At 37.5% G+C, this 22,217-nt stretch overlaps 1 protein-coding gene across 1 annotated transcript in view; it reads left to right on the top strand.

The window, feature by feature from the left end:
* The window catches only part of EPRS1 (glutamyl-prolyl-tRNA synthetase 1), a 68,505-nt gene that overhangs the window by 21,043 nt on the left and 25,245 nt on the right, over nucleotides 1-22,217 (top strand). Inside the window, exons 13-18 of the mRNA XM_082652023.1 lie at nucleotides 4,002-4,112; nucleotides 7,485-7,621; nucleotides 9,052-9,259; nucleotides 9,873-9,985; nucleotides 13,383-13,500; nucleotides 18,919-19,278. Of these exons, the coding sequence (XP_082508149.1) occupies nucleotides 4,002-4,112; nucleotides 7,485-7,621; nucleotides 9,052-9,259; nucleotides 9,873-9,985; nucleotides 13,383-13,500; nucleotides 18,919-19,278 (1,047 nt within the window). The remainder of the gene's footprint in view (nucleotides 1-4,001; nucleotides 4,113-7,484; nucleotides 7,622-9,051; nucleotides 9,260-9,872; nucleotides 9,986-13,382; nucleotides 13,501-18,918; nucleotides 19,279-22,217) is intronic.

Here is a 22,217-nt window from a genome sequence, read left to right as displayed (position 1 = left end):
TTATATGAGACTTGCTTATACAGACCCACTGAAATGCATTATTCCTAGTTTAAAAAAACATGTCCTCTAGTTTTCTTAGTGGCAAAGGGAAGATTTGGCTAACTCCATTCTACTGTTCCCTTGTTTACTGAGAGGACATAGAGTTTTAAAGTTACAGATTTCATTGAATTGTATTGAAGGTTCGTTAATTATAATCCCTGTGTCTTATTGAATCTAGCTTAAAATAAAAAAAAGCTGTGTCTTAAATAAAAGTCAAATGAGGAATACTGCATATTGACATTGTTAATTGGAAGCAGATGCTTAGACACTATAATAAGGCAAATCATTGAAGTGCCATGTTTTAAACTATGGTTTCTGTGATTGTGTTCTGTAAATTCTTTTTCTTTGTATTGCTGCTTGATTGTGCTGATGCCTTGCCTCAAAAAATAGTTGCTTGTCTCGCATGTGTCTTGAATTTATTTTGTCTTTTGTGTTTAGTCAGTTTTTGGATACATAATGGAATTATTAATTGGTTCGCTCTGTTGCTGCAGTTACTAATAAATACATTCAAAACTTATAGGCAGAGTTAACATTGGAATACTTTTCATTAATAATCCGTGTACATTTAGTTCAAATATAAGAAATACATTTCACTACAGGCCGATAATTCTATAGGGTCTGTTAAATGAACAGCATATTCCCCTGTCTTCTTTCCTTCCATTTTCTCTCGCTAGATAAATCACTTTCAGCTCTTCTAGATAATTTTTTTGGTATTTATTGCCCATATCTCTAAATGAGATGTGTGTTTTGCTTCTTCTTGATTTTTTGTTTGTTTGTTTGCTTTAGGCATCATCAGTTTACTTTTCACAATGGAAGAGGAGGATTTAGGTCTCCTATTTTTTCTCATAACTCGTTGGCTTTCTTGTGGCTAATTGTTTTGTTCTGTTTCCCTCGTTTGTTTAATTTTCTAATTCCATCTCAGACTCTGCGCAAGTTATCTAAATTTCCTGCCAAAATGTTCACATGCCTCAGGTATTTCAGTGTCACGTTAGAGACGTCTCTGCCGGGGCCTTCCTGCTGCTCACATCTGATCTAGATGAGAGGCCTGTTAACTTCTGAAGCCCAGCTGTGCTCCCAGGTCAATCTTCCTCATCATCCTGGGAATTCCCTTTGCTTTTCTTCTGTGATGGATCATCTGGTTCTTGGATCTTCCTTCTCTTTTTATTGCCTTTTTGCTTTGCTGTACTATATCCTCTGGTAGCTCCCTGAGAAGGGGAGCATGGGATGAAGATTTTTGAGACTTTCATATGAACAGCTTCTTCACTTTGAAATTTCACAGTGATGTGCCTTGGGGTGGGTCTGTTTTCATTCATATCCATTGGAAGAACATGTGGCTTCCAGATTGGAAACTCATTCCGTCAGTTCTGGGAAATGTTCCTAAGTTCCTTCTGTTTCTTTGTTTTTTTCTCAACTATGTTGTCTTTCTCCTCTGTGGAACGTTTCTTGAGCACATGTTGGATTTCCTGGACTGTTGCTCTAATTTTGTTTTCTCTCATTTTCCATCTCATCTTTTGGCTCTACTTTCTGGTAGATGTACTCAGCCCTATCTTCTCAACTTCTGTTGAGTTTTTCATTTATGCTGTCATATTTCCAAGATTTCTCGTTTGTGCTTTGAATTTTCAGAGTAACTTCCTGTTCCTATTTCATGGTTATAATATAATCAATGGTATTTTTTCTTATGTCTTTCCTCCAGGTTGTTTATTTTGTTTTTTCTTTGATATTAAAGGCATTTCTCAGACATCTGATGAGCCTTGGTTATCTGCTCATCTTTAACACAGGGGACTGAGAGAGGGATTGGAAGCCCTGAGAAAAAGATTGGGCTTGTCAGCTGTGCCTCACAGTAAGATGGTCTGGCTGGCCGGTTAATTGAAAAGCCTCAGCGTCAGTAACCTTACATCTCATCTCTTGGACTAGGCAGTTTTTCCAGAGGAGATTCTTTCAGTCAAGTTGCCAGAAGTGTGAAGGTCTGACTGCCAGGGTTTTGGAACTGACTGGGGAAAACTCTGGGGACTTGACATTTAATATCATACATTTTCTTGATACCGTTGTCTCAGAGCAGAACCCTCAGCTTCAGAAGAAGAGTCTCTGGACCTTTTGGAGTAATTTAAAACCACTGGTCCAGAGATTTTGAGAATTGTACAATTTTAGAACTGAAAAAGACTTAAATCTTTTAATCCAAGATTTCCCAAACTTGTCTGATCCTAACCATCCTACGGAATGCTTGTTTAAAAATAGATTTCCAGGGCTTCCCTGGTGGCGCAGTGGTTGGGAGTCCACCTGCTGATGCAGGGGACACGGGTTCGTGCCCCGGTCCGGGAAGATCCCACATGCCGCGGAGCGGCTGGGCCCGTGAGCCATGGCCGCTGAGCCTGCGCGTCCGGAGCCTGTGCTCCACAATGGGAGAGGCCACAGCAGGGAGAGGCCCGCGTACCGCAAAAAAAAAAAAAAAAAAAAAGATTTCCAGACTTTACTTAAGACGATTAGAATCGTTGTCGTTCAGGGTTAAGTGGCATGAAACTCTGTGCCAGCCAGTGCCCTAAGGGATCATTGTAATTAGTCAAGTGTGAGAAACAGTCTTCTGCTCTCTTTGTCAGTTGAGGAAACTGAGCTGCAGTGAACTGAAGTAAGTTTCTCAGGTTGGATCGTCTAGTTTTAGCTTCTTTAAAAGAAGAAATTGTATCTTACTGGCTTAAATACTAAACTGAGTAGTCACAAATTAAATCTGTGATCATTCTAACCCAGTAGAAGCTGAAAGAAGGAACCCTTAACCAGTAAGAATGACTTTTAAACCTCAGGGAAGGAAAGAATGAAACAGTAAGTTTAGAGGGGGGCTGGCGCTGATTTAGTACTGGCATGAAATATAAGCAGGTAAGGAGTAGCAATCAAGGGGAAGTTAGATGGCTTTTCAGACTTTTCTGACTGACCCTCTGAGCATGGTTTCTTCTCTAAGTTCATTCACAATTTCTGAGAAATACTCTCAAAGCAAACAACAACAACAAAATACCAGCCAAACAATAGCAACAAAAACCCAATATAAACCAAAAGGCACAGCCAGGTTTAATTAGCCATACCACTATTTCCTGCATCCTTCTAATGGGAAGAAAATGACTTTCATTACTTTACTTAGCTATTTGACTTCGCACTTGCTTCTGTCTACATTTTTCTTCCAAATGCTTTATTTAGTATCTAAATACTGCTGTTGTGATTGGTCATCATGGATAATTTTAAATGGAATAGTGAAATGAGAAAGATACATCGGATCCAGAAGGGGGTGCTGCTTCTGTTTTGGAGGTAGAGTAGGTTAGAATGTAATGAGTACTACCATTCATTCAGTTAACCTGTAAATATGTGTTGACTACCTGCATGTGCCAGGCCCTTGGGAACACAGTGGTCCCTATATACGTGTGTATATATATATATAGCATGCAGACCAGTAGAAATACTTGTTTACTTTTACTCTATAGAATTGCCTTATTATAGTGACCTAATGCTGTTCTGCTTTTGATGGTGGTGTGTTGCCTAACACTGCTTATAGAAAATGATACTAAAACACATATTTCTATATTCCTTCAAAACAGTCTTCTCCAACAATACAAAATGGAGTATCACATTTACCTGTAGGATTGTTACATAACCCCACAGGATAATTTTCCTTTCTAATATCATAGTTAAAAATTACTTTCGGAATATTTCTAATATGCTTTAACTATTGGTTTCTTTTCACTTGTCAGTAGTTACTCTTGGAAGGGAACTCTAAATCCTTCATGCAGTCTTTGTTTATGATTGTTTTTCTTTTTTCTACTTGACAGCTAAATGTTAGAGAAGAGTTAGCTGGTAAACCAAAAAATTAGTAAATGCAGTAACAAAGAATGCCAGTTGTTATTCCTGTGCTATTACTTATTTTATTGATGAAGTTCTAAAAAATCTCTGAATGTTCTAACACAGGGACGCCTTTGTTGCAGGTTATTGACCCGGTGGCTCCACGATACGTCGCGTTACTGAAGAAAGAGGTGATCCCGGTGGACATCCCTGAGGCCCAGGAGGAGATGAAAGAAGTAGCCAGACACCCGAAGGTCACTCTCCGGTTTCACCAATGTTGTTCTCTCTGTTAAAGGAGCAGAATAATCAAAGGGAAAAATGTACTTCGGTGGCAATAGCATGATTGGGGACCTTTTTTTTTTTTTTTTTTTTTTTTGCGGTACGCAGGCCTCTCACTGTTGTGGCCTCTCCCATTGCGGAGCGCAGGCTCAGCGGCCATGGCTCATGGGCCCAGCCGCTCCGCGGCATGTGGGGTCTTCCCGGACCGGGGCACAAACCCGTGTCCCCTGCATCGGCAGGTGGATTCTCAACTACTGCGCCACCAGGGAAGCCCTGGGGACCATTTTTGATCCAGCATTATTTGTCAGGATTTCATACTGATTTAAAAAAATTTTTTTTTCAATTTTTTATACAGTTTTTAAAGGTTACTTTCTGTTTACAGTTATTACAAAATATTGGCTATATTCTCCGTGTTGTACATCCTTGAGCTTATCTTATACCCATTTGTTGTACTTACCACCCCTCACCCCTATATTGTCCTGTCCCCCACCTCTCCCCAGCTGGTAACCACTAGTTTGTTCTCTGTATCTGTGAGTCTGCTTCTTTTTGTTTTATATATATATATATATATATATATATATATATGTTATATATATATATATACACACACACATATATATGTATATATATGTATATATGTATATATGTATATACATATATGTATATATGTATATACATATGTGTATATATATGTATATGTATGCATGTATATATGTATATATGTATGTGTATGTATATGTATGTATATATATGTATATGTATATATGTGTGTATGTATATATATACATATATATATATGTTATATTCACTAGTTTGTTGTATTTTTTAGATTCCACATGTAAGTCATATCATATAGTATTTGTCTTTCTCTGTCTGACTTATTTCACTTAGCATAATGCCTCCCAAGTCCATCCATGTTGCTGCAAGTCTCATTCTTTTTTATGGCTGAGTATTCCAGTGTGTGTGTGTGTGTGTGTGTGTGTGTGTGTGTGTGTGTACACACCACGTCTTTGTCCATTTATCTGTTGGTGGACTCTTCGGTTGCTTCCATATCTTGGCAATTGTAAGCAATGCTGCTATGCACATTGGGGTGCATGTATCTTTTCGAATTAGTGTTTTTGTTTTTCTCGGATATATACCCAGGAGTGGAATTGCTGAGTCTTATGGTACTTTTATGTTTAGTTTTTGGAGAAACCTCCATGCCGTTTTCCACAGTGGCTGCACCAATTTACATTCCCGCCAACAGTGCACAAGGGTTCTCTTCTCTCCACATCCTCGCCAAGCATTTGTTATTTGTGTTCTTTTTGATGATAGCCGTCTGACAGGTGCAAGGTTACAATATCTCATTGTGGTTTTGGTTTGCATTTCTCTGATGATTATCGATGTTAAGCATCTTTTCATATGCCTGTTGGCCATCTGCATTTCCTCTGGCAAAACGTCTGTTCACTTCTTCTGTCCATTTTTAAATTGAATTGTTTGTTTTTTTGATGTTGAATTGTATGAGCTGTTTAAGAATTTGATACTAATGGAAGTAAATGTTTTTGTGGATTTCTTACTGAAGAAATTTATTCTAGCGGTGTTACTATCCACAGCACATCCCACAGAACTGTTACACTCGGTGCCTATTTTTTATTTTGTGGAGATAGCATATTAGTGTATAATAAGAATTTATTTCTTCTTGGAGGTATTATATAATCCGTGCTCTTATCTCTGTGTGAAAGCTGAGGTGCATTCTCTATTAGCTGGGTTATTCGCTGTTGCCTTTAAGCCAAAACATTTGACCTAATAGTATTGAATCACAGCTTGAGTCCAGAGTCTATCATGCTGCCATTGGCTCTGTTTTAGAAAATATCAGTGAAGTGACAATGATATCTGTCTATCTGAATTCGGAATATAAATCTTAAATACAGGTAGCAGGGAGTTCTTCTTAGTTAAGCCATGTTTGTTGTCTCACACGGTTATAACTGCTAGGTTCATAGTCTTGAAGAAAAAATAGATCCTTTTGTTCCAGCTTTGTGAGTTGTCTGTTAATATCTTTATTATCCAATGAAGCTTACGTCCATAGACTAACTCACTCATATACTAATAGACTAATATATTCATAACCTTACTCATAACTATGTTATGTTCATAGACTTACTCAGGTGTAAGGTGATGTTTCATGAACAGCTATAAATGTTTTAAGTGGTAGCCTATGATTGCCTTTCTCTGTATGACATTAGCTTCTTTTTAATTTGGAAGACTTATTTTAAGGGTTCCCCTAATAAGACTTGGGGAGAGAGAGTCTGTGTGTGTGTGTGTGTGTGTGTGAGAGAGAGAGTGAGTGTGAGATCGATTTGGCTTTACCGTTGCCTTTATCTTGCATCTGATGGGTTCAACCAGGTGAATGGTGGTTTCTGATGTATCATATCGCCCACTACAGTCAGCTTAAATGTGAAGCTTAATGTTTTAAAATTTGAACGGTGAGAATAAAACTTTTAAGGGTGCTTATTTGTAATAATAAAGAATAAGTAATAGTTAAATAACTAATTGATTAGGAAACACTTTAAATGATGACTGGATTGCTCAGTTTGCTCTGTGGAATTTTCATTATCCTTTCCCTCACAAAGTGTTCTATATTTAGCCTGTCAGTATTCTGTTCTGAGCCCAGCATAGTATAAGTTGTTGCAACATACTGACTTTTTTCAAGTGCATTGGTGCATTCAGTGAACAATTATTGAATGCGTGTTATTTAACATTTATTCAAAGGATCTTCTTACACTTTTTTTTCTTTAGATTTCGGTCAAACAAAAATCTGAAAATTAACAAATATAGCATTCTTTTTATTTTCCGGATCTCTTTTTCTTCTTCATGTAATATATACTGAAAAGGCAGAAAATTCATCTTTCTGTACGTGTATGCTACTGTCTTTAAAATTTGTCTCCTAAAATGTGAAAGATCTACCATTTCCTGCTAAGATGACGTCTGTTCCTATAGTGACGTTCCACAGCCACTGATGAGGAATGACTTTATTTTCTCCTTTGCTGCAAAAGCAGTGAGATTTTTGAGGCTAGCAAAGCAGATTCTGGTTGGAGGGACACTGTGAGACAAATACTGTCTTAGCTCTAAAAACAAAGAATGATTGTTTTAGGCTGGCAGTAATCTCGGGGCAGACCACCCTCATCTGACTCCAGTACATTATTGGTCAGGTGTCTGACCCAGGGTCACAGAGCTGGGAATCAGACTAATACAGATGACTTCTGTTTTTGTTAAGGAATAAAATGAATGAATGTATAAATTTCATACTGGGTTCAATAGTTGTTGTTTCAACCAGCATTCTCTTTTTTTTTTTTTTTTTTTTTAATCAGAATCCTGATGTTGGCTTGAAACCCGTCTGGTATAGTCCTAAAGTTTTCATTGAAGGTGCTGACGCAGAGACGTTGTCAGAGGGTGAGACGGTTACATTTATAAATTGGGGCAACATCAACATTACTAAAATACACAGGTAAGAACTTTTTGTTTGTTTTCAAATAAATATGGAAGGAAAGTCTTTTATGTTTATTCATTTATTAAAAATTACCTAATTCAGACCCATTGATGGTGCTGGCTGGTACATCTACCCAGGCATAGATGCTGCAAATTCTGGACACATTAAGGTTTTTTTCCATATATGTTTCATTACATTAATAGGGTATTAGGATATTGCTTGTGATGTTGAAAACGACAGCATGTAGATATAAAAAATAATTCTAATGCTTTAGGCCCCCCTTTTATCATCTAGTTCTCAGAATGCGATTGCATGGTGGAGAGATCCTTTGGACAGAAATTGTATGTATAACATTCTGTATATCCTAAAGTCTACTTTATTTTTTATTTTTAAATTTTTTTTATTAATTTTTATTGGAGTACAGTTGCTTTACAATGTTGTGTTAGCTTCTGCTGCACAGCAAAATGAATCAGCTGTACATATACATATATCCCCTCCCTTTTGGCTTTCCCTCCCATTTAGGACACCACAGGGCATTAAGTAGAGTTCCCTATGTTATACAGTATGTTCCCATCAGTTGTCTATTTTATACCTAGTATCAGTAGTGTATGTGTGTCAGTTCCAGTCTCCTAATTCCTTCCGCCCCACCCCTTTCCCCCTTGGTATCCATACTTTTGTTCTCTACGTCTGTGTCTCTGTTTCTGCTTTGCGAATATGGTCCTCTATACCATTTTTCTAGATTCCACATGTATGGGTTAATATACGATATTTGTTTTTCTCTTTCTGACTTACTTCACTCTATATGACAGTCTCTAGGTCCATCCACGTCTCTACAAATGACCCACTTTTGTTCCTTTTTATGGCTAATATTCCATTGTATATATGTACCACATCTTTTTTATCCATTACTCTGTTGATGGACACTAAAATCTACTTTAAATTCAATCGTTTTGTGCTGAATATGAACTTTCCAGTTATTATAGTGTGCTACACTTACCAGTTCTTTTTTTTTTTTTTTTTTTTTTAACCAGTTCTTATGATTACACAAATGGGACATAGTATGCTAAGATTAATTTAGTAAACTCTGAAATATCAGTTGTCGTGTCATTACATATGATGTCAAGTAATTGATAAGTGTTCTGAAAATACAGTATTTTAGATTTTTTAATGTTTAGTCCAGGTGACTTTAAAATTCATAAATATGTTCATGTTCTTCATCAGATGTATGGGGGATCTGTCCACATATTAGTATCTTGATAGCAGGGACTCGACTTCATTCATCTCTTAACCAAGTAATGTCTGGCACCTATAGAAACTCAAATAAATGTTTTATTTGAAATTTTTCCAAAGAAAATTCCCTATCCATTTATTACAGGTACAGAACAAAATAGTGCATTTGTGGCAGTTAAAGTTTGTTTTCTGAAAACACTTTCCTATCTTATTTTTAGAAATGCAGAAGGAAAAATTGTATCTCTTGATGCAAAATTGAATTTGGAGAACAAAGACTATAAGAAAACCACTAAGATCACATGGCTTGCCGAGACCGAACGTGCTCTTCCTGTCCCAGCAATCTGTGTCACTTACGAGCACTTGATCACAAAGCCCGTACTGGGAAAAGACGAGGACTTTAAGCAGTATGTCAACAAGAACAGTAAGGTAGCCTCCTGAAAGAAACCCTATTTCATCTTGCTCTGTTGTATCAGTATAACCTTTTCTTTAGAATTTTTAAAATTAATTTTAAGTATTTGTTTCCTCAGATAAAATGGAAAAGATTTCTAGAATTTTGTTAAAAATGATATAAAAGAGTAATGTTCCCATTTTATAAATTCTAGAAACCGAGGCACAGTGAGGTTCAGTAAGTTGCTTGAGGACAGGCAATAAGGCGTAGAGCTGGGGTTCAAACCCAGGCCTCCTGGCTCTAGAACCCTTGTGCTTCAGTGCTGCGCCCGCGTGCCTTTCAGCTGGGTCTGTGTGCTTCTTGTATTGTACTTCATATTTATAGTGGGAAATTTCTTTATATCTGCAGGGACACCAGTCAAGTTAGTTAAAGGGTTCATGAAGCCCATCAGTATATAAATGTTAACTTTTAGAAATATAATGAGTAATTGTTATTTATTTTAATATTTCACTGTTTTACTGCATGTACTTAAGTAGTAAAGTTTTTAACATATCCTGTTGCAGCTACTGGAAAAGCTGCTTGCATTTTAGGGTTGTTTTTAGTGCTCTGATGTTCAAGAAAGTGTATTTTGGTCTTATACCATCTTTACAGCATGAAGAATTAATGCTGGGGGATCCCTGCCTTAAGGATTTGAAAAAAGGAGACATTATACAACTCCAGAGAAGAGGCTTCTTCATATGTGATCAACCTTATGAACCCATTAGGTAAATCAGTGTAACTGAACATTTAAATGAAAATGCTTAAAATTCTTATAGTGAATAATATTTTAAAGATTGAACTTCCACTAAAATACTGTACCTGACAATTCTCTGTTTGGTTTCATTTGTTCTTCCGTATTTACTATTTCAGACATCATTGTAACAAATTTTAACTTTGAAACAGCATAATAACAAATTTTATTTCTAGAACTAAACCATTCATCTTCACATGGTCCAAGTAAAAAGAAAAAAATTTCAGTGTTATCTTTGGATAAACATTATAGCTATTACCTTTTCTTTTTTCTTCTAAATTTATTTTTTATTGAAGTATAGTTGATTTACAGTGTTGTATTAATTACCGCTGTACAGCAGAGTGACTCAGTTGCACATATATATATACATTTTCATATTCTTTTCCATTATGGTTTATCACAGGCAGCTTTTCTTTATAGTGTACTTTAATTAGATATATTGTAGAATACAAATAGTACAGCAGGTACAGTTAGAGGATTATAACAAATGTTTGTGTTTTTTTTAAACCACGAAGTAATAGAATTACTAGGAGAACTTTCAGTCTCTGAATTTTTGTTCGCGTTTCTTTTTTTTGTCTTTGCTGTTTTTTATTGCATCTCTTTAACTTTGTGATCAGACCTCACTCCTGAGCTCCAGACTTGTGAATCTAATTAATGCCTTTTAGACATCTCTGAATAGATAACTTTCAAGTACCTCAAACTTCAAAATTCAAGATCCTAGTTACCATCTCTCCTCAGTTCTTCTCCTTCATCCCCCATTCTAATCAGTAAACCTTGTTGTTTGTACTGCTTGCCTAGTTCATCTCTGTGCTTCTACTGCTCTGCCTTTGTTTCAGGCCCTTAGCATTTCTTCCTTGATTGCCAAAACAGTTTCTAAAGTAGTCTCTTCCTTCCAGTTTTGCACTTTTCTGATCCACTTTTCATATGGCCCCCGGTCTAAAACTTTCAGAGTATCAATTTTATCACATTATCCTCCCCTGCTTAATAATTCTTGTTAGCTTCAGAGGAAAATCTAAACTTCTTAGTTTGGCATGCAAGAGTTTCCGTGTAATGGCCTCTCGACCCACCTGAGCCATCTGTGTTGTAGCTGACCTCTTCCTCCCTTCTGTTCAAGATACTGCACTGCTTGGGGCTTTCCAAAGTCATCAGCTACCTTTGAACTTCTTGCTTTTTCCTGGAATTGCCGTGCTGCTTTTTCTTCATCTGGGTAACCTTTCAAATGTTACTTCTTCCAGAGCTTTCTTGTATTCCTCTAATCTGGATAGGCACCCAACCTATGTGTCCCCATTGCAGCGAGCACTTTCCTCTTTAGAATATTTATCACATGCTGTTGTATCTGTCTTTCTGTCTGTCTGTCTATCTATCTATCTTGTTTCCACCACTGGAAATTCATTAAGGGCAGATACTTTTTTCATGTTCATCTTAGTATCACGTTGCCGTGAGTCAAATAAGACCATGTGTGTAAACAGCATGCACAGTGTCCAGTACTTACTAAAGCCCTTGTTAAATATTTAGCGATGGTGGTGGTGGTGGTGGTGGTGGTGGTGGTAGTGATGGTACCAACTAGAGTCATGCCCAGAAGAGAGTAGGCTCTCAGTTTATTCTGAAAGATTGTTGAACGTTTCGACAAATGGTGCTGTATCAGCAACCACGTGCAAGAGTGAATGAACCCCTACCTCATACCATGTATAAAAATTAACTCAAATATGGATCAAAGACCTAAATGTAAGAGCTAAACTATAAAACTCCTAAAGGAAAACATAAGTTTAAGTCTTTGTAATCTTAGCAGTGCTTTCTTAAATATAACACCTAAAGCATAAGCAACCAACGAAAATATACATGAATTGGACTATATCAAAAATTTTTGTGCTTCAGAGGACACCATCAGGAAAGTGAAAAGACAGTCCACAGAATGAGAGAAAAATATTTGCACATGTATCTGATAAAGGACTTGTATGCAGAATAAATAAAGAATCCTTACAACTTGATAATAAAAAGACAGTTAAAAACGGACAAAGACATTCTCCAAAGCAGATATACAAGTGGTCAATAAGCACATGAATAGATGCTCAATATTATTAGTTATTAGGAAAATGCAAATCAAGACCACAGTGAGATATCATTCCATATCCCCTTGGATGGCTGTAATCAAGAAGGCAGGCAGTAACAAGTGTTGAGGATGTGGAGAAATTGGAACCCTCATACATTGCTAATAGGATTGTAAAATGATGTAGTTACTTTGGAAAACAAAGTGGCAGTTCCTCAAAAAGTTAAATATGGTGTTATCATTTGACCTAGCATTTCCACTTTTATATATATACCCAAGGAAAGTAATAACATATGTTCACACAAAAATTTGTACATGAATGCTCATAGCAGCATCATGCGTAATAGACAAAAGGTACAAACAACCCAAATGTCCAACAACTGATGAATGGATAAACAAAAGGTGGTGTATCCATACAAGGGAATATCGTTCAGCCATAAAAAAAAGTGAAGCGCTGATTCATGCTATAACATGCATGAACCTTGTAAGCATTATGCTAAGTGAAGTAAGCTAGTCACAACAGACCACGTATTGTACGATTTCATTTATATGAAATGTCCAGAATAGACAAATTCATACAAACAAAGTTAGATTAGTGGTTGCTAGGGACCAGAGGCATGGGAGACTGGCAAGTGATAGATAAAGGGTACAAAGATTCTTTTTAGGGTGATGAGAATGTTTTAAACTTAGATAGTGGTGATGGTTGCACAATTTTATGTAACCAGGGAATAGTGTACTTTCAAAGGGTGGATATTTTGGTATGTGAATTATATTTCAATAAGGCCATATTCAGAAATACTGAAGAGATGTATAGGATTCTGTTGTTACTAAAGTCTCTCACTTATTTTTACTCTGTGGCCTTTGCCACAAAATTCAAAAAAATATTTTGCTTATGAGTAGTCTCAAGGGCAGTGGATTTTGCTAATGACTGTACCCTTTAGAATTGAGAAATTCTTAGAAAATAAATGTTTTACAGAAATTCTTCTGCTCATAAGCAGATTAGGTATGGTATGTAGATGCATTTCTTTTAAGTCAAGAGTGAGACCATGAACATCCACTAATGCCATTTCTGGTGGCCAGAGTAGATGTAACTTTGTCCTGGACTTAGCATTTTCATATCCATGAAAGTTTATGGTTAGCACTGTCAATTTTTATATATTGTTTTTAAACTACTCTGAAGAGACTGATTTGAATAAGAGAATGGACTATTTACTTATACCTTGAAAAGTATTAACAGTGCCATTGAATTAATCTAGGAATTCAATTTTAATTGCTGTTCAGATAATTTTGTTCAAAGTTTTTTGTCCCTTCATTTTCTTTTTAGTCCATATAGTTGCATAGAAGCTCCATGCATTCTGATATACATTCCTGATGGGCATACGAAGGAAATGCCAACATCTGGATCAAAGGAAAAGACCAAAGTAGAAACAACAAAGAATGAGGTAAATAATTTACTTTTATGGATAGGTCTCTAATCAATGATCTTTCTGTCCTAGGGTTTAGAATCTGTTTGTTTACAAAGATTGTCTTCCTCACTGTTGAGATCAAAGAAGACAATAACTCTAACTTTTGCAATTTTTGTTGTTGTTGTTCTTTCTTGTAAGATTTTAAAATACCCTGCAAAACAAGATTTTCAAAAGTTAATTTTTTTTACGTGAAAGAGTAAGAAAGACTAGATTAAAAGAATCTTTTAGAAAAGCCTTTTTTTAATTCTAATAGAGCTGTAGTAGATCCTTGCCCAAGAAAACAAGTCGTTACGACAGTGTTAGGACAGTGACCTGGTTTTCTGGCTCCCTGTCTGCACTTTATCAAACTCCAGTGCATCTTGGAGAAGAGCTCCGAGCAGTCATTGAGGGTTAGAAAAGAGAAAAAGGGCAAATAAGAAACTTTGCCTCTGTTTTTTTTTTCATCTCGGTGGTAATGCTTAATCTCTGTCTTTAAGAATGAGTTAGGGGGCTTCCCTGGTGGTGCAGTGGTTGAGAGTCCGCCTGCCGATGCAGGGGACGTGGGTTCGTGCCCCAGTCTGGGAGGATCCCACATGCCGCACAGCGGCTGGGCCCGTGAGCCATGACCACTGAGCCTGCGCATCCAGAGCCTGTGCTCCGCAATGGGAGAGGCCACAACGGTGAGAGGCCCGCGTACTGCAAAAAAAAAAAAAAAAAGAATGAGTTAGGAATCTTCCTGGCAGTCCAGGTCTGGAGGACATTCCAGATAGAGACACAGCTTCTGTCCTCATTTTACAGGATGTGGATTTGAGAGGCCGTGACATGTCTAGAGAATTAGGGGGGTTATTGTGCAGGCCAGAGGTCCTGAAACTTCCTTATTTCGTAGCACCCTTAGTTTCCCAGTAATTTTTTTCATGACACCTCTAGGCTGAATGAAATTCCTAACTGTTCTCTTTATTAAGTAGTTAAGTTCAAGCAACTAGATAAATATTTATATCCCAGTAACTTAGTAGCCATTTGCAAAAAATAATATACATAAATTGAAGGAAAAGGAACTTAAATTTCATTTATAAAAGATTTTGTTCTTAAATGTTAAATATTTAAATTACATTCTTATTTTTATTTCATTCTTAAAATGACGTATTAATTGAAAGAAAAAAATAATACTTTTATTTCTCTCTTGAACCTTGGACTCAGATTGGACACTACCATGCTTATTTTCTGTTTCCACAATGATTTTCCTGTGGTATTTGATTTTTAACACAACAGCTGTGAAAAATCCAGCTTTGCAAAGATATGGCATCATTGAAAGGAATGTAGCACACACTAATGTTGAAACCGAGCCACCTTGAACTTGTATTATGCAGTGTTTGACAGATGTTGGATATGTTACTGTTTACCTTAGATATTTAAAACATCCCGTGGTGTCCCTAGGAATTTCCAGTGGCTCCCTGGAACACCTTGCTGCATAGTTTGGGGTCCATAGGTGTTGGCAGTTGGGTAGTCATTGAAGATTTGGTAGCAGTGAAGAAGATAGTTTGGAGGGTGGATTGGACATAGGATTAGAAGGTGTGATAAGTGGTCAGGAAGCCAGAGCATGAGGGCATGGAGGAAATAAAGTAGGACATGAATTCAGGAAGTAAAATAGGAAGACAGTAACTTCTAGTTTTGTTTTGGTTGACTAGGTAAGTGAGTGGTAACTAACCTGAGCTAGGGAAGACAGAAGCACAGTTTATTAGGAGATACAGGTTTGGAACTATTAAGAGCGGGAATGTCATGACTTGAGCTTTTAATTTACACAAACTAAAAGCTGTGTAGTCTTAGCCAAAAGAAAATTAAAGGAAGAGAAGTAAGAATTTACGTAGGACAGTATCCTTGTGCTATTTATATACCAGCAGTTCTCAGACTTTTTGGTTTCACACTTAGAAGTGATTGAGGACCTTCGTTTATGTGGATTATATTTATCAGTGTTTGCCATAAAAATTAAAATTGAGAAGTTTTAAAAGAATTTATTAATTCATTTAAAAAATAGCAATAATAAACCCAACCGTATGTTTATATAAATAACATTTTTTTATGAAAAATAACTGTTTTCTGAAAGAAAACTTTCAGTTAGGAGAGTGGTATGGTTTTGCAAATCTTTTTAATTTGCCTTAGCCTCCATAAAACTGCACTGTGTACTCATGAGAGAGTGAGAGCAAAAACTACAAATTACATCTTATTATTATCATGAAAATAGCTGTGACCTTGCAGACCTCCTTTGAAAAGGTCTCAGAAACCGTCTGGCGTTTGTAGGCCACACCTTGAGAACTGCTAGTATATATACTAGAATAGCACGAGATGGGAAATTTGGCTACTGTTCCCTCATTGGTCCCAATTTACACCTCTGCCTCTCATCTTTTACATTTTCTGTAAAGTTATTAGTATTATGCTATGAGTTAATGTATGTGTTCTTTATTTTTGGTCTTCATTGCTGCACATGGGCTTTCTCTAGTTGTGGCGAGCAGGGGCTACTCTTCGTTGTGGTTTGCGGGCTTCTCATTGTGGTGGCTTCTCTTGTTGCAGAGCACGGGCTCTAGGCATGCGAGCTTCAGTAGTTGTGGCATGCGGGCTCAGTAGTTGTGGCTCGCAGCCCCTAGAGCGCAGGCTCAGTAGTTGTGGCCCACAGGCTTTAGTTGCTCTGCATGTGGGATCTTCCTGCACCAGGGCTCGAACCCGTGTCCTCTGCATTGGCAGGCAGATTCTTAACCACTGTGCCACCAGGGAAGCCCCAGTGTGTGTGTTCTGAAAAACTTTATGTTCTACAAGGTGACATACTAATCAGGAAAAATAGGATTGGGGCAAACCACTGAAAACTACATCTTTTATGGTTTCATTCATATTGTGGCTGGGTAGCAGTCATTGAAGGCTCAACGAGGCCGGACATCCCAAATGGCTCACCCACATGGGTGGCAGTTGATGCTGGCTGTTGGCTAGGAGCTCAGTGGAGGTGTTGACAGAGAGCTGCAGCATGAGTATCAGGGTAGTGAGACTTTGTATATGACAGATCAGGGCTCCAAAAGTGAGTGTCCAGTAGACAGGTTCGAAGCATCACTGTATGGTTTATGATTTAACCTTGGAAACCTCACATAGAGTCCCTTCTGCCATGTTGTATTGGTTGAACAGTCATAACCTTGCCCAGATTCAAGGGAGAGGATGTAGAGGCTTCTTGGTGGGAGGAGTATCAAAAAGGTTTTGGAAAAGCTTTGAAACCTGCGCAGGTCCTAATAGAAGTTAAAATACAGTTGACGGGCATTTGTACCCAACATTGCAGTCAGCCATCGTTGCAGCCTTAAACCTTAGGGGTATTGCTCTCTCTTTTGATATATAGATCTTTGAGGGTATTTGCCTCCAGTAGATACCGGTGTTATCAAAATTAAAGTCTGGGGCTTCCCTGGTGGCGCAGTGGTTAACAATCCACCTGTCAATGCAAGGGACATGGGTTCGAGCCCTGGCCCGGGAAGATCTCACATGCCGTGGAGCAACTAATCCCGTGCACCACAAGTACTGAGCCTGAGCTCTAGAGCCTGCAAGCCATAACTACTGAGCGCATGTGCCACAACTGCTGCAGCCTGCGTGCCTAGAGTCCGTGCTCCGCAACTAGAGAAGCCACGACAGTGAGAAGCGCGTGCACCTCAACAAAGAGTAGCCCCCGCTCACTACAACCAGAGAAAGCCCGCGCACAGTAACTAAGACCCAACACAGCCAAAAATAAATAAGTAAATTAATTAATTAATTAAAAAAAAATTAAAGTCTGATCCAGGGAGTACCCTGCTTCAACACTTTTTTTTTTTTGAGCAGAAGAGGATATATATTTTTGAAGCTTCTTCATCCATGCTTACACCTTCATTAGATGGTTTAATGTTATGGAAAACAATTTTTTTAAAGTACCACCTGCCCTAAAGGAATGCACTTATACAGACTTTCTCATTCTTCTGTAAGATTGTCATGTATTTCTAAAGCTTTCTCTTTTAATTGTGAGTAAGCTTTTTCCTTTATGCTCCTTTGACATAAAACATTAACACACTGGGAGAAATCACGTACAAGGTGATGTGATTTTTCAGTATTATATTGATATTGTTCCCCTGTTTACCAACCATGAATGAGTCAGTTCATCTTACCAAAAATAAGTGTAGCAAAACAGACTGTATATAGTTTTGATACAATGGCTTCCTTTATTGTAGTCTTCCTTTATTATATAATATTATGCACTTATATGTGAATGTTTATGATTGTACATATATATACCTCACCAAGAAAATACTATAAATTATGAGTGATTTAAGGAATTTGGGGGGACTAATTTTTTAGTGTATGTGGTTTTTGACTTACATAGTGATTTTAGAACCTAATCTCCATGTAAAATGCAACTTTGATCCAGCTTGAGGTGCCTCTTAGCTATCCAGGTAAAGATGTCTAGAAGACCATTCAGAATACTGGGTCTGGTATCAGGACAGAGTTCTGGAGTAGAGCCAAACATTTTGGAGTTTAATACGTATGGCTCAATGAATATGTATGAGATTATTCTGAAAAATTAAGTAGAAGACCATTAAAGAAAAAAGTCACAGGGAAGGTATGGTGTAGCAGGGTTTTAAAGTTGGAAGGGTTTCAGTAGGAGGAAAACATTCTAAGTGAAAGAAGAGCATGTCATTGAGAATAAATATAGTATAGTTATTCACTATCCAGAAATCAGTTTAGGCAACATATCTCTGGATTTGTTGCACATGCTTATATACAACCATATGCCTATAAATATATAATTTTACACAAATGGAATTGTTTCACAGCATTACTATAAAATTGTTTCACAGTATTTCATGGAGCTCTTGCTTTGTCAACAATCTAGATATATCTCATCTTTTAAAAAACTAGTAATAATACCTAACTCATTGATATTTACATTTTCTCAGCCTTTGTAACTAAGAGCTTTACATAGATTTATTACCTTTTATTTCCCATCAACCTGATGGGTTCAATACAATTATTATCCCTCTCTTATGGTTAAAAAGCAGAACTGGTTTAAGTAACTAATTCAAGGTTGCACAGCTAGTGTGTGGTAGAGCAGTGATTTGTTCTCAGATCTGGTGGGTGTGTCATAATTTCTTTAAATAGTCCTCTAATGGTAATGATTTAGGTTCAGTTTTTTGCTGTAATAAAAATGCTGCAGTGAATCTCTGTGTACCTCTACCTTTGTTTACTTATGTCATTTCTCATTAGGATAAATTTTTAGGAATGAGATTATTCATTTAAACTTTTTAAGGAGTAAAATTTTAAAATTTTGTTTTTAACTTAAAACATTAGAAAACAGTTTGATATAATTTTGTGGAAAGATATTTAACATGAATTAATTTTACTTTTGGTTTTCTGCCTCTGTAGGCAGCTACTCCTCTTAAGACAATGTCAGCTCCTTCTTTGAATAATACTTGTGCTACGTCTGAGGATTCCTTGGTCCTTTACAACAGAGTGGCTGTTCAAGGGGATGTGGTTCGTGAATTAAAAGCCAAGAAAGGAGCAAAGGAAGATATAGATGCAGCCGTAAAACAGCTTTTGGCTTTGAAGGCTGAATATAAGGAGAAAACTGGCCAGGAATATAAACTTGGAAATCCTCCTGCTGCGACAGTACAGAATGTTTCTTCTACATCATCATCAGATATTCTGGAAAGTAAATCTCTGTATGATGAAGTTGCTGCCCAAGGGGAGGCGGTTCGTAAACTGAAAGCTGAAAAAGCCCCTAAGGTCAGTATCCTGGAATGAGTTTAGACACATTGTAAGTAAGCTTATGAGGTCAAACGACCTAGACTAGTCTCATCTTATGAGATATGTTGTCTATAGACTGTCTGACTGAGTATTTTGACATAACAGTCAACATTTATTGATACGTGCTATCTGCCAAGCTCTGGAAATATTAGTGCGAGGCAGCTTACCATGTAGTAGGGGCGTGGGGCTGAGTAAGAGCCATGCACAGACTGTAATCCTGTGGGATATGTATAAACGGCTCTCAGAAGTGTCTGTGTCTGTAAGTGGCAGGCCAGGGGGAACAGTTATAAAGGATATTTAAAGTAGTCCTGAAGTAGAAGAAGCCCTTTAAGGTGAATGACTTTCAGAGGAGGTACTCTTAAGTGTAGATCTGTGGTTCTCAAGCTTTATTGTGCATCAGAATTACCGGAGAGCTGGCTAAAACACAGGCTGCTGGGCCCTACCTCCTGAGTGTCTGCTTCAGTAAGTCCAGAGCATGCAGAGAGTGTGCATTTGTAAAGAGTTGTTCAGGCGGTGCTGATGCCGCCAGCCTGGGACTGGGTGTAGAAGATGCACCAGCAAAAGGTCAAGGGATATTCAGGGAATAATGAGTTGTCAAGAGGTTTCTGACCAGTGACTATTTCAGATTTTTTGTAGGGGAGCCCTCAAGTGATACCACATTTTGACTGAAGTATAAATTTCATTCTCGTTTTAACGATATCTTTAGGCAAAACATTTGGCCAAGTGGGTGGTAGCACTGAGTGTGGAACAGGATTGCTTGTTCTAAATAAGAGGCAAAAGGAATGGCATCTGGGATAGAGAAGAATCAAGTTTAATAATCAAGACATGTGGTTCTACTCAAATAGTAGCATAGTTCTAAAACATGATCAAACTAGTAGTGCTGTAACTGGATAAGCTACCAAAAACTGTAGAATCTGGACTGTGGCATGAACACAGAGAGGTGTGATGAACCACTGGGCTTGACCTATGTGACTGGAGGAGATCTGTTCTAAAATGTTCCTGGGGATCTGTGGTCTGGTCAACATCCTGGGCTTTGGTTGGAGAGTGATTAAGTAACTTGAGGTTGTAAATTCCTCACCTCATTAACAAGTTTTTCTGCATCTGACCCTGTCCCCTAAGATACTTTCATTCATGGACATTTGACCTCTGCTGAGGAGAGCAAACACTTTGGGGAGATCTTGGGTTTTGCTCCAGAAGTTATTATTTTTCTGTCTCTTCATTGTGAAGTGTGAGAAATCTCTTCTCTTTTCTCTTTAACGAGCCTGTTGAAGTCCTGCATAGCTGTGATGCTCTAAAACAGCTTTGCTTCAAGGAATAAAGGCTGGTAGGTGTATGGGTTCGGCATATAAACCCTTGAGATTTCCTATCCTGTGGTGAGGTTAGGAGCATTTTGTACTCTCTGTATATGTCATACACTAACTATGGACCCTTTTCTAGATATAATTTGAGGGGAAGGGCTTTGCTCTTTAAATTCCTTCATTCTGAGTAGAGTATGTGATATTCTGTGCTGATTCTTGGTCAGCTACTTATGTGTGGGGTAGTAACAACGGCAACCATTATACTCAGAGCAACAGCCAACTCTTATTTCCCATCCTGTTGGGTTAATGGATTACATTCATAAAATAGCACTGCTGAAGTTATGAAAATCAGCCTGTGGGTAAAAAACTCTACATTTCTATGTAAATTGGGCAGGTACTTTCACTAGGTGCTTTTTGATAATGATAAATGTGGTACTGAAATGAATCTGACTCAGTGTAGTTTAACCTACATTTATTGAAAGCCTACAATGTACCATATTTGTGCTTCAAAATATTACTTATATATATATATTTTTTTTCTTTCTCTAAATGCCAACAGTAGTAAATTGCTCTTTTTTCCTAGAGAACCAACACAGTTACTCTGAATGGAAGTGTTATGTAGACTATATCTGGCACTGTTCACTATACATTACTATTTTTGCATTTAATCCTCACAACACCACATACAATAATATTCAAATAATACTCCTTTTTTTATTTGGTTTTAGTAGCCAATGAGAAACTACTATCTGAAGTGAATATGAATGTAAAAGTAACTTCCTGAAGTTTGCAAAGCGTGGATTCCAATTTTGACTCAGTCCCAAGTTATTTCCAGTTAGAGACATTCTAAGCACCAGAGAGTCATGGTTTTACTAGTTTGTTATTTATTAAGCAAGTCTGTGCTTGTTTTAACATTAATAATTTCTCTAAGCCGCTTTATCATTCCATTTCCTACGTCATGTTACTACCACTAAAGTAAGGAAAGTGGTCGGCTGAGGTTTTATAGTTACAGGTTTCAACGAGACTTTTCTTCCTCTATTCGTTCCCCCCCACCCCCTTTTCTTTTTCAGGATCAGATCGGTGATTCCGTGCACGAACTTTTAAGCATGAAGGCAGAATATAAGCATAATGTGGGCAAAGAATAAAAACCTTCACGTTCACCCTCAGTGCCCCTTCAAGTCCACCTTCTGCTCCCCTTTCCTTTTCCTCCTGCCCAGTAGATTGTTGCATTAAAGTGGGGATCAAGCAAAGTGTGAGGTGGAAATCCAAGAACACACCAACTATTTAATAACTCTTACCGCTGAGTTACTTTAATAGTTAAGGCCACTTTTCACATTTTAAGTATTAACTTTGAAAGTTTTAAAGTTACAGTTCTAAAAACTAAAGTTTTGATTTTGAACAGATTCCTCTGATTTGAAATTTGAGTGTTGTTTTTTTTTTTTGAGTGAAGTGTTTTGAACATGAATTTATAGTATTTCTTGAAATGGGAGTCAGAAAATGGTAAATCAAAGGTTTTATGGAATACTATGACACTTCAGACTCCAGGACAGGGCTTGGCAAACTGTGGCCTGCACCTGTGTTCCGTAAGTAAAATGTTACTGGAACACAACCACACTTACT

This window comes from Grampus griseus (assembly GCF_964374135.1).
Source record: "Grampus griseus genome assembly, chromosome: 1".
Classification (NCBI taxonomy): domain Eukaryota; kingdom Metazoa; phylum Chordata; class Mammalia; order Artiodactyla; family Delphinidae; genus Grampus; species Grampus griseus.
Note: the sequence above shows the minus strand (reverse complement) of the source record. Positions and strands in the feature narration are given on the sequence as shown.